The sequence below is a fragment of the Drosophila persimilis genome, unplaced genomic scaffold (assembly GCF_003286085.1).
Source record: "Drosophila persimilis strain 14011-0111.01,24,50 unplaced genomic scaffold, DperRS2 tig00000906-arrow-arrow-pilon, whole genome shotgun sequence".
In the NCBI taxonomy this organism is placed as follows: Eukaryota; Metazoa; Arthropoda; class Insecta; order Diptera; family Drosophilidae; genus Drosophila; species Drosophila persimilis.
In genome coordinates this window covers 4,276-19,534 of record NW_020825372.1, presented here as the reverse complement: position 1 = coordinate 19,534, position 15,259 = coordinate 4,276, and the positions used below count along the sequence as shown (strand labels likewise).

The following is a 15,259-nucleotide window of genomic DNA, read 5'->3' as shown; positions in this document are numbered from 1 at the left end:
ATGGCACATGATTATTGTCCATATGAGCTAGTTTTCGGTAAGACTTCAAACTTACCAGTTCAATTTAATACTATAGATAGAATAGCACCTCTATATAACATAGATGATTACTCTAAAGAGAGTAAATATAGATTAGAAATAGCATATAAACGAGCAAGGATTATGCTCGAGGAGCATAAAATTAAAAATAAACAGCTATATGACTTAAAGTTAAAAGATTTAAATTTAGCTGTAGGAGATACAGTTTTATTGAAAAATGAAACAGGACATAAGCTAGATTTTAAATATATAGGACCATATAGAGTAGAAAGTATCGGAGAAAGAGATAACGTCATAATCTCCGATAATAAAAACAAAACTCAGAAAGTACATAAGGATAGGTTAAAGATTTGCAATTATTAATCATTTTTAGTATGGCCATACATAAATATAAACCATAAAAATATACTACTCTGCATTTATATTCAAATAACTTTTAAATTTTATCAATATTAATTAAAGTTCAATATTCTAATAATTGACTAAAAAGAAAAAAAAAAAATATATATATATATAAATTGTCTTTTTAAGAATACATAACTCGTATACATATATAGTAAAAGCTAAAAATAAAATAACTTCATTATATTACGTTATTTTTCAAAAGGAGGGAGATGTAGTATGCTCATATTAAAGTAAAGTAAAGTATTCATTATTACGAATACCCACTGTACCTACGGTACTTAAAGAATACACACTGTAACACTTTGTTTCAGTGTTTACGTAACAATAAAGTCCCAGACATTCTGGGTGATCGTATTACGATTCACTCAAGAATGCCTCGAGCGACCCAAGTGCAGCGTCAGCATGTTCCCATGACTTGACGGCACTAATATACATGCATACACACATATATCTTCCCTCGCGCTCTCGCTGCCAACAGCGCTGAGCATATTCACACATATACATACTAACATATAAGAGATAAGAACACATAGTTCTGCCGCTCCGCTGCCGGCGTCACTGGCAGCGCAGCTCCGCGGCTTTTGGCTTACAAAAGCCCAAAACACAATTGTAAAATTGAGAACATAAACGACAATAAAAGAGATCGGAGGGTTGAGCCCCAACGATCCAGAAAAACGGATTGAACATCGTTTTACAGTAGTATACTCTTGTGAAGAGCAGCTCACACCCACACATACACACAAACACATACATACATTCATACATACATACATGAAATCATTAAGCGAAAAACATATATTTTAATTATAGACTGATTTATTAGTAATTGAAATTAATCTACAAATATGTATGTATTTCAATAAATTCTATCGGTTTAAGCATTGAATAAACGCAGGAATAACAATAAAAAAAAATAATAGTTAATACCAGCATAATACATATGTATATTTGCTTCTTCTACTTTAATTGTTCATATAATAATCAAGGGGCATAGCAAGGGATATGCATACGAGAAATATTGAATACTTTGCAGTACAACTATTTATTATAAACCTATGAATGGACGCACTCTTCGCACTCCTTCCACTGGTGTGTGCTCCCACAGCAATAAGTTCAGTTGCGAGGTTTAGAATTCATCGATGTGCGAATATTTATACAGATTATTTACTTGGCTTTAATTGCAGTTAACTTTAACTTTTCAACTTTAAAGGCTAGTAATCAATAATTTTAGTAATTACGTTAACTAGAAAAAAAAGTAAAACTAAATGGAAATGGAAATGCATGTTCAAGAATTACAGGACGAGCTCTAGATATTTGTCTTCTTGTTGCTGTGCCCCTCGATGCCGAGGTTGCAACGCGAGGCCACATCCTGGACGGTGATGGAGGTGACCGTGCTGGGCAGGGCGCTGGCAACGCCCAGAGCCGACATCGTGCCATTGCTGGGACGCTTTCGCGTTGGCGAATGCACGGGCGACTTCTGCTTGAGACACTCGATATCGTTGAACACCACCTGGGCGCCGCCGCCACATGTGGGTATAACATTGCCCTTGTACAGTTTCGTCTCCACATCCCCGTCCGTGTCGGCCTCCTGGGAGACGAGACAGTATTTGTTGGCGCCGTGTTCGGTCAGCGTCTTCATGTCCGTCAGCTTGGTAACCGACTTGCGATTCTTCAGAAAGGGCTGCATAATAGTGCCGAGTGGCACGGGATTGGCTGCACGATGCTCCAGCCATTTGTCGCCAGCTGAACGCGACCGTCGATGGCGATTGTTGGCAGCTGCCACGCCCTGGTTGTGAGGGGTGGGAATGCGAATAGATACTAGATTAAAGTTCACAGAGCGGAAGGATAAGTACTGGCTTACATGTCGGGGCGTGACATAGATGTCTGTTCGCGTGGCCGGCACAGATGACTCCGTTCGCGCTGTGAATGGGCCGCGATCCTTCTCGTTGAGTAAATCTTCCGAGCTCTGCGAGCGCGGCATGCTCGGCAGATCCTCGGATCGTATGATATTCGAAACCAGGCGAAGTTTCTCGTCCTTGATGCGCATCCGTTCATGCAGTTTCTCCCGTTGCTGACGGAGCTTTATCTCGAGCTCCCGCTTGTTCTTATCCGACTCCACGGCCATTTTGGAGCTGCAGTTTTTCTTCTGCTTCTCCTTCTCGTGCTCCGTTTGGGTCAGGAGATTCTCCTTCTCATTCAGCTTGAATGTCAGCTCCTCGATCTGCCTGTCGCGCTTGGTCAGCGTATTGTTCAGCACGTCGATGGAGCTCTCGTGAATGCGCACCTTCTTCTCCAAGGCGAAGCTGCGCTCGCGCTCCTGCTTGTAGACGGCCTTGAGGGAAGCCAGCTCCGTGCTCAGCTGCAAGTTGTCGCGGTCCAAGTTCATTAGCATCTGGCGAAAATTGTCGCCTAGGAGTACATGCAAAATTAATAAGGATGGGCACCCTTTTTGGAGGAGCGGAGGCTATAGGACTCACATTTAATATCCAAATTGGCGCGCAGCCTCTTCCGCTTCTCAATCCGCTGCTCCAGGTAATGCATGAGCTCCTGGATCTTAACCTCCGCCTCAGGGCTGTCCACTTGGCAGAAGGGAAAGTCGGGTCCCAGACTGTAGACCAAGCCCACATCCACCTTCAGGTCCTTGGCCTCGGACATGCCCAGCTCGTTCAGATTTTTGACAGCTATCTTGAACAGCTTGTTGGTCTTCCGGCGGCCTGGGGTTAGGCCCAAGTCCGTTTTAATGGGCGTTGCCCGAGCTATTTGCACTTCCTGAGTCATCTCGGCAAACTTCATAACTTGCTGCAAATGGAAAAAAGGGAATTTGGAGCAAAATAAATCAACCGGCGAATTCGCCACCTACCATATTCTCATCATAGTCCTCCATTCTAGGATTGATGCATACAATCATGGACACCTGCCCCTCGCCGTCAAAGTAATTCTTAATCATGTGCGTGATCTTGGAGTCGCGATATGGTATCTTCTTATGGGCAAAGCCATTGATGGCCGCCTGCTGATTCTCGCGCAGATACTCGAGGCATGTCCGGAGCGTCATCAGCGAGTTGTTGATGTTCCCAGCCTCGCGAAGTCGCACCCCAGTGTTCTTGGTGCGCGAGGAGCGCTCACTGCCGGCCAGATCTACCAGGGACAGCTGGCTCACAGTGATTTTTTGCCTGTCCTGGACAACATTCTCGCCCTGGTTGTCGGTGGGGGCCTGGACGAGGCGAATGTTAAACACCGAGTGGCTGCGGCTGGACTCGGCATTCAAGACCGTGTGACCCATGCGCTTTTTCTTTTGTCCCATTTGAAAGACCTCGAGGGCATCCTCCACCGTTTTAACTTCCTCCTCGGTGACGCCTTGGACGAACATGTGATGATGGGCATCCTCGCGAATGATTTTGCTTTGCAAAGTCCTGCAAGGGAGAGGAAACAGAGGATTACATACGTGAACACTTGAAGGATATCCCACTTACTTCTGTATGCCCGAGTCCTCTAGAAGATCATACACACTGTTGTTGTAAATTTCTACGTAGGTGACAAACACCGAATACATATTGTCCTCGTCGAGGCCCAGCAGAGGCATTGGCTCCACCGACGCTTGGGAGGCGATCTCCGGATCCGAGTCCTTGTTTCGGTACGCGAAGCGACCGGAACCGGCAATGCGTTGATTCATCTCATGTTGCCGTTCTAGCAGCGCATCCTCCTCGGACAGAATCTCGAAGCCATTCAACTTGTCCGGCTTGAAGACAAACTTCTTGGCCTGAAAATCGGATATGGTGCGAAAGAGCACATCTAGGCATCGGGGCATTATGCCGCGATGTCTCAGGTTGCCCGTCATTGTGTACGTCTTGCCGCTGCCCGTGACGCCGTAGGTGAATAGCAAACTGTTCCGGCCACGCACCAGGTTCTCGACCAGTGGCTGGGCCACGGACGCGAACACATCCTGCTGCGTAGCATCCGATTGAAAGACGTGCTTGAATATGTACTGTATCTCGCGCTGGGCGCCGTTCTGTTTGTGGTGCTGCAGCAGCTGATCATGCGGATTTAGTGCGATTGTTGTGGAGCTCTTCACCCGCAGAGAAGTGAGGTCCCCATCCGATTGGAGCGGGCGGACTCGGCAGAACACATTCACCGGATCTTTTGCCTTTTCGGACGTCTCCCGACGGTGCTTCTCTGTCGTTTGATGCACTCGCGGTGTCTTGGGGACGCGCATCGGAGTTCGTGATCTGCAAAAGTCCCTCTTGTATCTATTTCATCGCGCTTTTAAGGTTTCACATTCTACTTACACTGCTTTCATTCTAATAAATTATTTCCCACGCAATTGACCGCCGAATGTTGTTTATGTTCTGTTTTTCTTCACAAAATTCACGTTAGCTTCAAAATTCCAGCGCCAAGCGACGGCACGCTTCGTTTGAGTGTAGCGCAGTGTGACCGACGCTCAGAAATATACCAAAATATACCGTAAATATACTGACGAAGTCAAGTTCTGTTATACATATTGCTCGTTTTTGATATTCCGTGGAATATTATTAGCTAAATAGAGCACTCAGTCATGTCCACATAATTTTATCCGAATAATGAATCAATTTTCTATTTAACTGGTGCATTCTTAATATTTGCTTTTATTGCATTTTGCGTAAAAAGAGGTTTTAGCGAAATAAGTTAAACAAAAAACAAGTATCGAAATAGGTCAATCAAAACAAACAAAACGAGGGGGAACGTTGTGAGTTTCTGCGGACACCGCAACTCTACATTTATAGCCGATACTTAGTCAGTATGGATCTCCTCCGGCAGACGCCGCTAAATTGAACGACACGACAAAGAGTGCGTGAGAGAAAGGCAGAAAATCAGTCTGAGCGTGACGTCGGGCGATGCGTAGCCACTGCAAATTGATTTGTTCCTTTTGGCTATAAAAATGATCCGATCTGATCCAGATTCAGCAACCGGATAGATATGGTTATTCTCTATGATTGTGCGTTTTTAGTTTTCTCGAATCTGCAGATTCTCGAATCTATACGTTTTATATTGAGATCTAAAAGGAGTGTGGATACCTAATTTGAATACTCTAGCCTTAATAGTCTCTGAGATTTGTGGATGCCCCAGATTTAAGTCCTTTGCGGGGGTGGAAGGGGGTGTGGCGTTTTCTTGATGCTGGCTATAATAATGATACGATCCGATTCAGATTCTGCAGTCTAAAAGATATGAGGTCTTGAGGGTCACGACGTCAAACCCAAATGTGACCACATGTGGTCCGACTCCAAGACTGTCTTAGCATTGATTAAATCAGATCACAAAAAATATAAGCCATATGTAGGACACATAATTGACGAGATACTTCGAGGCAACAAGGTTGGAAGATTGGCATTGGGTGCCTACTAAGGATAACCCGGCAGACTTTGGCACCAAACTCAGATCTAGAACTCGAGAAACCTCCCTCAATTCCTTCAAGAGGACGCAAGTCTATGGTATCTAGGAACTTCAGACGTTGGTGACACGGAACTGGAAGTAAGATGCAAGTTTACGTTATCAATAAATGAGATGTCTTCAGATGGATCTGTCAATATCGTATTCAGGGAGTTGCTGGAAGGGTTATCTCATTTACAAGGCTGATGCGTGCTGTCGCTTGGGTCTACAGGATGTGTGATCGTAAGACCAAACGAAAAGTCTACCTTGATGTACCTGAAATTAAAGAAGCTGTACTCATAGTGATCCGCAATGTACAGGATGTTGCTATTGACTGGACAGGTTGGAGACTGGAGGTTCGCCGTGCAGCTAGAAATTGTATGACTTGTAAAATCCAGAGAGCTTCACCAAAAACACCATTAATGGTACAACTTCCTAAGGACCGACTCTCTCCGCACGTATGCCCATTCTCATATGTTGGAATCGACTACATGGGACCGTTTCTGGTTGTAAGAGCAAGGAGTACCGAGAAACGCTGGATATGCATATTTACATGCCTTACAATAAGAGCAATTCATTTGGAAATTCCCAGGGACCTGACAACAGATACGTGTCTTCGAGTATTGCATAGCTTCATGGCGCGGCGCCGTAAAGACCAGTAAGAATCCAATCTGACAGTGGTACCAATCAGCTCCCGAACATGAATTGGAAAGAGAATTGCAGGACCTCGATCACCATAGAATAGCGAACGACTTGTCAATCAAGCAGATCGAATGGCTGTTTAATTGCCCGCAGGTGGGGGCTGGGAATTATTGGTACGAAGTGTGAAGAGAGCCATAGGACACGCACTGCATGACAAAAAACTGACAGAAGACATACTGTGTAGCCTAATGTGTAACGCTGAAAACAAAGTAAATTCCATACCGCATACACACATTGCTCTGGATAACCCCACAGACGATCCGATAACCCCTAATCACTTTCTTTTAGGTTCTCCCAATTCCAGCCAGACACCACATCCACAAGAGGAGAAGTACCAGCCAACTCGAAAGGAATGGCGCATCGCTCAGCAGAACTCACACTCATTTTGGAACAAGTGGCTCACTGAGTACCTACCAGACCTATGCAAACGGACAAAGTGGCATCACCCAGTGCAACCACTCGCTGAAATGGACATTGCTCTTATCTGTAATAAGAATCTTCATCGATCTCAATGGAAAAAGGGAGTTATTCTAGCAGTCACGCCTGCACGCCACGACGGCTGGAGTTCTACACCGCCCAACCTCTATGCTGGCAAAGCTAGACGTTGTTGAGAAAAATTAGCTTATATATACATAGTTTTACATACCCTACATAACGAAAAAAGAGAAGAAAAATTATCACACTATGAAAAGACAAGAAGGTAACATTAGTTTGAGCAGTCGATAACAGAGCGGGGAGAAAAGACGAAGCGTGCGTAGATACATATAAGAATAAAATGTATTAACCTCCTTTTGCAAATAGGAAATAAAACGCAACCAACGCCTAAGTACCGATGAAGATAAGCGATTGTGTGTTTATCCGCAACTCTCACGTTCCTGGACACAACAGGGTGTTATCTTATAATCACTAGACATACAGCAGATCCATCACAAGAACTTGATGGTTATTCTTGGCCAGAGTGACCACATAACCTTCGGATGTGATCTTCAAGCCGCAGCAACGTGAAACATTCAGTTGAGGAAACTCGAAGACCGACTTGAAAACACCGTCGCTCCCGTAGCAGGTCACATGGAAGCGATATCCATGGGTATCCCCAATGAGCAAAAAGAGAGAAGAAAAATGATCACACTATGAAAAGACAAGAAGAAAAATGGTCACAATATGAAAAGACAAGAAGGTAACAATAGTTTGAGCTGTCGATAAAAGAGCGGGGAGAAAAGACGAAGCGTGAGTAGATACATATAAGAATAAAATGTATTAACCTCCTTTTGCAAATAGGAAATAAAACGCAACCAACGCCTAAGTACCGATGAAGATAAGCGATTGTGTGTTTATCCGCAATTCTCACGTTCCTGGACACAACAGGGTGTTATCTTATAATCACTAGACATACAGCAGATCCATCACAAGAACTTGATGGTTATTCTTGGCCAGAGTGACCACATGACCTTCGGATGTGATCTTCAAGCCGCAGCAATGTGAAACATTCAGTTGAGGAAACTCGAAGACCGACTTGAAATCACCGTCGCTCCCGTAGCAGGTCACATGGAAGCGATATCCATGGGTATCCCCAATGAGCAAATCCCCAGCACTGGATATATCAATGCCCGTGGGGTAGCAGGATACCCTCTCGTTGCCAATGCGATAGAGGAATTCGCCACTGTCCTTGAAAACGGCCACGCCATGAGCCTTCATATCGCAAAGGTAGAAAACATTGTCGCGTATGGCTATGTCCGAGGGTTCACGCACAAAGACACTGCAGTCGAACCAGTGCAACAGCATACCCTCCTCGGATATAACAAAGACAGTCGGCGAGACACTATCGACGGCCACAATATGACCCTTGGCGGTGACAGCCAACCCGGTCACAATATCCATAAACCTGATGGAAATCTTGAACATATATGTGCCGCACTTAGAGAAGATCTGCATGCGAGAGCGTCCATTGCCGCGATCGCAGACAACGAAATTTCCATTGTGTTGGAAGACAGCCACTTTGCGGGGATAAAAAAGCTGGCCGTTCCGCTTGCCGGCATCGCCAAACTGAAACTTCAGGGTCCCCATTTTGGCGTATACAGCGATTCGGTGATTTTTCGAATCGGCAACAACGATGTCCTCGTCGATGCCCAAGCAAAAGCCCGCACCCAGGCAGCCAAATTTCCACCCGATCTTCATGGGAGTGGCCTTACTGTGAACGGCGCTTAAACTGTTAACAGAAGAATTGGCATCTGGCAGGCAGTAACCATTATTGTTGTGGGACTACTTGGGCTGGGGCCTGGAGCGCCTGTTCGACCTCTTGCTGCTGCTGTTGTTGTTGTTTAGCAAAACTTGGTCCGGCCCGATCCTCAGTCAAGGAGTTGGACATCAGTACTTGAAAATTGGCCATTCTTGAGCAAGCTAAAAAAGTTGAATGCTTGGTATTTTTTTTTTTATTTACTTAACAAGAATTTATATGCAGAAATTATATGGCGGTCGGATATGGTTTTTTTTTTCATTGAATTTCAGAAAGTTTTAAATTCCCTGAATCAAAAGTCAACCTTATTGAAAGTATTTCATTTTTTCATCTGAATATGAATTTTCTTATACCTCATGTACAACCGCGAAATTTTGTTTGCATGTAGATTCTTGATTAATTGATCGTGTTCACTGTTAATGTAGCCATCTAGCTTTTCTTCTTTTTAATCTAAATATACTTATTTTTTTGCACTAACCCTTGCACAACCACTTTTCTCGTACTTCAATTGCCGGCTAACTCGCTTCGCTCACTTACGCAGATTTGAGTAAAATATTGGACGAATACTTTTATTTCTTAGACCCGTACTGTATGATCATTTACACAAAAGTCTGACGATAATAATGACGAAAGTCCGATCACAAAAGATTGTTAACTTTGACATTTAATCCCCAGGCACTCTAGATCAAGAAAAAAAACTAGGGGGAGCGTTCTGAGTTGCTGCTGCGACCGAAAATCTATATTTATCCCCGAAACATAGTCAGTATTGCTCTCTTCCATCCAGTGCTGCCGATTGCGCATTTTTTGCCTTTTTCTTAAGACCAAATGCAGGAAAAATTTGTGAATTGTGGAAAGCGAGAATTCTGGATTTTTATACCCGATACTCTGTTCGACTGTCCGTCAGTTCGTCCCTATGAGCGCCTAGTGCTCAGAGACTATAAGAGCCAGAGCAACGTCATGTTGTATCCAGACTTCTATAATATGTCACTGTTACAAGTATATTTCAAAACTTCGCCCCGCTCCCTTCCGCCCACACAAAGAACGACAATCTGTGGCATCCACAATTTCAAAGATACGAGAAACCAAAAAAAAAAACGAGGGGGCATGTTGTGACTGGACTGAACGTGACGTCGGGCGCTGCGTAGCCACTGCAAATTGATTTGTTGATTTAGGCTACAAAAATGATCCGAACTAAATCAGTTATCTATGATTGTGCGTTTTTAGTTTTCTCGAATCTGCAATATTGTGGATGCAACAGATTTTCGTCCTTTGTGGGTGCGAAAGGGGGTGGGGCGAAATTTTGAGATATACTTTTTATAGTGAGATCTAAAAGGAGTGTGGATACCTAATTTGAATACTCTAGCCTTAATAGTCTGAGATTTGTGGATGCCCCAGATTTACGTCCTTTGCGGGGGTGGAAGGGGGTGTGGCGTTTTCGTGATGCTGGCTATAATAATGATACGATCCGATTCAGATTCTGCAGTCTAAAAGATATGAGGTCTTGAGGGTCACGACGTCAAACCCAAATGTGACCACATGTGGTCCGACTCCAAGACTGTCTTAGCATGGATTAAATCAGATCACAAAAAATATAAGCGATATGTAGGACACATAATTGACGAGATACTTCGAGGCAACAAGGTTGGAAGATTGGCATTGGGTGCCTACTAAGGATAACCCGGCAGACTTTGGCACCAAACTCAGATCTGGAACTCGAGAAACCTCCGGGTTGAGAGACCCTCAATTCCTTCAAGAGGACGCAAGTCTAGGAATCTAGGAACTTCAGACGTTGGTGACACGGAACTGGAAGTAAGATGCAAGTTTACGTCGCTTGGGTCTACAGGATGTGTGATCGTAAGACCAAACAAAAAGTCTACCTTGATGTAGCTGAAATTAAAGAAGCTGTACTCATAGTGATCCGCAATGTACAGGATGTTGCTATGGACTGGACAGGTTGGAGACTGGAGGTTCGCCGTGCAGCTAGAAATTGTATGACTTGTAAAATCCAGAGAGCTTCACCAAAAACGCCATTAATGGTACAACTTCCTAAGGACCGACTCTCTCCGCACGTATGCCCATTCTCATATGTTGGAATCGACTACATGGGACCGTTTCTGGTTGTAAGAGCAAAGAGTACCGAGAAACGCTGGATATGCATATTTACATGCCTTACAATAAGAGCAATTCATTTGGAAATTCCCAGGGACCTGACAACAGATACGTGTCTTCGAGTATTGCATAACTTCATGGCGCGGCGCCGTAAAGACCAGTAAGAATCCGATCTGACAGTGGTACCAATTTGGTGGGAGCTGAACATGAATTGGAAAGAGAATTGCAGGACCTCGATCACCATAGAATAGCGAACGACTTGTCAATCAAGCAGATCGAATGGCTGTTTAATTGCCCGCAGGTGGGGGCTGGGAATTATTGGTACGAAGTGTGAAGAGAGCCATAGGACACGCACTGCATGACAAAAAGCTGACAGAAGACATACTGTGTAGCCTGTGTAACGCTGAAAACATAGTAAATTCCAGACCGCTTACACACATTGCTCTGGATAACCCCACAGACGATCCGATAACCCCAAATCACTTTCTTTTAGGTTCTCCCAATTCCAGCCAGACACCACATCCACAAGAGGAGAAGTACCAGCCAACTCGAAAGGAATGGCGCATCGCTCAGCAGAACTCACACTCATTTTGGAACAAGTGGCTCAATGAGTACCTACCAGACCTATGCAGACGGACAAAGTGGCATCACCCAGTGCCACCACTCGCTGAAATGGACATTGCTCTTATCTGTAATAAGAATCTTCATCGATCTCAAAGGAAAAAGTGAGTTCTTCTAGCAGTCAGGCCTGGACGACGGACAGGTTCGCTCAGCCACTGTAAAGACGACGGCTGGAGTTCTACACCGCCCAACCTCTATGCTGGCAAAGCTAGACGTTGTTGAGAAAAATTAGCTTATATATACTTAGTTTTACCAAAGACAATACAATACCAAGATGTTGCATGAGGAACAAATTCTTTTTCAATTTTCGTTTCACGCTTCATTTTACGGGCGCGCGGGGCTATTACTTCAATTCTCTTTTACGCTACCTTCGCCTCCGAAATGCTACTCGGCTTCGTAAATGCCTCGGTCAGCGTCGAGTCGGTGTGTCTCAAGAGAAAGAATACAAAAACAAAATATGAATCGTCTGCGTGCCGAAACCGTAGGGCAGCGTGGTCGCTGATGTCTTTGGCGCGGCACAGTGGGGACTCAGCCGAAATATTAAAAAAAATTTATGAGTGCTTTAGATAAATTCCCGCCATAGAACAGCTTTTTGGTCGCTCATGCAACATCTTGGTATTGTATAGTCTTTGGTTTTACATACCCTACATAACGAAAAAAAGAGAAGAAAAATGATCACACTATGAAAAGACAAGAAGAAAAATGGTCACAATATGAAAAGACAAGAAGGTAACATTAGTTTGAGCAGTCGATAAAAGAGCGGGGATAAAAGACGAAGCGTGCGTAGATACATATAAGAATAAAATGTATTAAACTCCTTTTGCAAATAGGAAATAAAACGTAACCAACTCCTAAGTACCGATGAAGATAAGCGATTGTGTGTTTATCCGCAATTCTCACGATCCCGGACACAACAGGGTGTTATCTTATAATCACTAGACATACAGCAGATCCATCACAAGAACTTGATGGTTATTCTTGGCCAGAGTGACCACATAACCTTCGGATGTGATCTTCAAGCCGCAGCAACGTGAAACATTCAGTTGAGGAAACTCGAAGACCGACTTGAAAACACCGTCGCTCCCGTAGTAGGTCACATGGAAGCGATATCCATGGGTATCCCCAATGAGCAAATCCCCAGCACTGAATATATCAATGCCCGTGGGGTAGCAGGATACCCTCTCGTTGCCAATGCGATAGAGGAATTCGCCACTGTCCTTGAAAACGGCCACGCCATGAGCCTTCATATCGCAAAGGTAGAAAACATTGTCGCGTATGGCTATGTCCGAGGGTTCACGCACAAAGACACTGCAGTCGAACCCGTGCAACAGCATACCCTCCTCGGATATAACAAAGACAGTCGGCGAGACACTATCGACGGCCACAATATGACCCTTGGCGGTGACAGCCAACCCGGTCACAATATCCATAAACCTGATGGAAATCTTGAACATATATGTGCCGCACTTAGAGAAGATCTGCATGCGAGAGCGTCCATTGCCGCGATCGCAGGCAACGAAATTTCCATTGTGTTGGAAGACAGCCACTTTGCGGGGATAAAAAAGCTGGCCGTTCCGCTTGCCGGCATCGCCAAACTGGAACTTCAGGGCCCCCATTTTGGCGTATACAGCGATTCGGTGATTTTTCGAATCGGCAACAACGATGTCCTCGTCGATGCCCAAGCAAAAGCCCGCACCCAGGCAGCCAAATTTCCACCCGATCTTCATGGGAGTGGCCTTACTGTGAACGGCGCTTAAACTGTTAACAGAAGAATTGGCATCTGGCAGGCAGTAACCATTATTGTTGTGGGACTACTTGGGCTGGGGCCTGGAGCGGCTGTTCGACCTCTTGCTGCTGCTGTTGTTGTTGTTTAGCAAAACTTGGTCCGGCCCGATCCTCAGTCAAGGAGTTGGACATCAGTACTTGAAAATTGGCCATTCTTGAGCAAGCTAAAAAAGTTTAATGCTTGGTATTTTTTTTTTTATTTACTTAACAAGAATTTATATGCAGAAATTATATGGCGGTCGGATATGGTTTTTTTTTTCATTGAATTTCAGAAAGTTTTAAATTCCCTGAATCAAAAGTCAACCTTATTGAAAGTATTTCATTTTTTCATCTGAATATGAATTTTCTTATACCTCATGTACAACCGCGAAATTTTGTTTGCATGTAGATTCTTGATTAATTGATCTACATGATCGATCCTTAGGTCCAATCGTGTTCACTGTTAATGTAGCCATCTAGCTTTTCTTCTTTTTAATCTAAATATACTTATTTTTTTGCACTAACCCTTGCACAACCACTTTTCTCGTACTTCAATTGCCGGCTAACTCGCTTCGCTCACTTACGCAGATTTGAGTAAAATATTGGACGAATACTTTTATTTCTTAGACCCGTACTGTATGATCATTTACACAAAAGTCTGACGATAATAATGACGAAAGTCCGATCACAAAAGATTGTTAACTTTGACATTTAATCCCCAGGCACTCTAGATCAAGAAAAAAAAACTAGGGGGAGCGTTCTGAGTTGCTGCTGCGACCGAAAATCTATATTTATCCCCGAAACATAGTCAGTATTGCTCTCTTCCATCCAGTGCTGCCGATTGCGCATTTTTTGCCTTTTTCTTAAGACCAAATGCAGGAAAAATTTGTGAATTGTGGAAAGCGAGAATTCTGGATTTTTATACCCGATACTCTGTTCGACTGTCCGTCAGTTCGTCCCTATGAGCGCCTAGTGCTCAGAGACTATAAGAGCCAGAGCAACGTCATGTTGTATCCAGACTTCTATAATATGTCACTGTTACAAGTATATTTCAAAACTTCGCCCCGCCCCCTTCCGCCCACACAAAGAACGACAATCTGTGGCATCCACAATTTCAAAGATACGAGAAACCAAAAAAAAACGAGGGGGAACGTTGTGAGTTGCTGCGGACACCGCAACTCTACGGTTATACCCGATACTAAGTCAGTATGGCTCTCCTCCGGCAGACGCCGCTAATATTTAACGACACGACAAAGAGTGCGTGCGAGAGAGACAGAAAATCAGTCTGAGCGTGACGTCGGGCGCTGCGTAGCCACTGCAAATTGATTTGTTCCTTTTGGCTATAAAAATGATCTGATCTGATCCAGATTCAGCAATCTAATAGATATGGTCATTATCTATGATTCTGCGTTTTTAGTTTTCTCAAATCTGCAATATTGTGGATGCAACAGATTTTCGTCCTTTGTGGGGGCGGATGGGGGTGGGGCGAAATTCTGAGATATACGTTTTATAGTGACATCTTAAAGGAGTGTGTGCACCAAATTTGGTTACTCTAGCCTTAATAGTCTCTGAGATTTGTGGTTGCCTCAGATTTTCGTCCTTTGCGGGGGCGGAAGGGGGTGTGGCGAAATTTGGACAGGAAACGGTCAAGGTCCGATATCACAGGAGTGTGGATACCAAATTTGGTTGCTCTGGCTTTTATAGGTTCTGAGATCCTTGAACTCATATTTTGCAATTGGCAAAACCGACCATGAAACCTGTGTGTTAGAGTGAGACAGAGCGAGAAAGAGTGAAATTGTTTTCGTGATTCTGGCTGTAATAATTATACGATCTGGTTCAGATTTGGCACTCTAGAAGATATAGTCATCTTCTACGATTCTGCGTTTTTAGTTTTCTCGTATCGTCGAAATTGTGGATGCCACAGATTTTCGCCCTTTGTGGGGGCGGAAGTGGGCGGGGCAAAGTTTTGAAATATTTTTGGAGCAG

General features: G+C 44.1%; 1 protein-coding gene across 1 annotated transcript; it reads right to left on the bottom strand.

Moving 5' to 3' along the window:
* Positions 1–1,625: 1,625 nt before the first annotated feature.
* On the bottom strand, positions 1,626–4,738 carry LOC6604111 (kinesin-like protein KIF23). The gene is made up of 6 exons (XM_026993842.1): positions 4,728–4,738; positions 3,915–4,667; positions 3,305–3,854; positions 2,922–3,243; positions 2,306–2,853; positions 1,626–2,230 (listed from the first exon to the last, which is right to left on the bottom strand). Exons 1-6 carry the CDS (start codon positions 4,736–4,738, stop codon positions 1,751–1,753), a joined length of 2,664 nt encoding a protein of 887 aa, XP_026849643.1. The 3' UTR covers positions 1,626–1,750.
* Between the last annotated feature and the right edge of the window lie 10,521 nt (positions 4,739–15,259).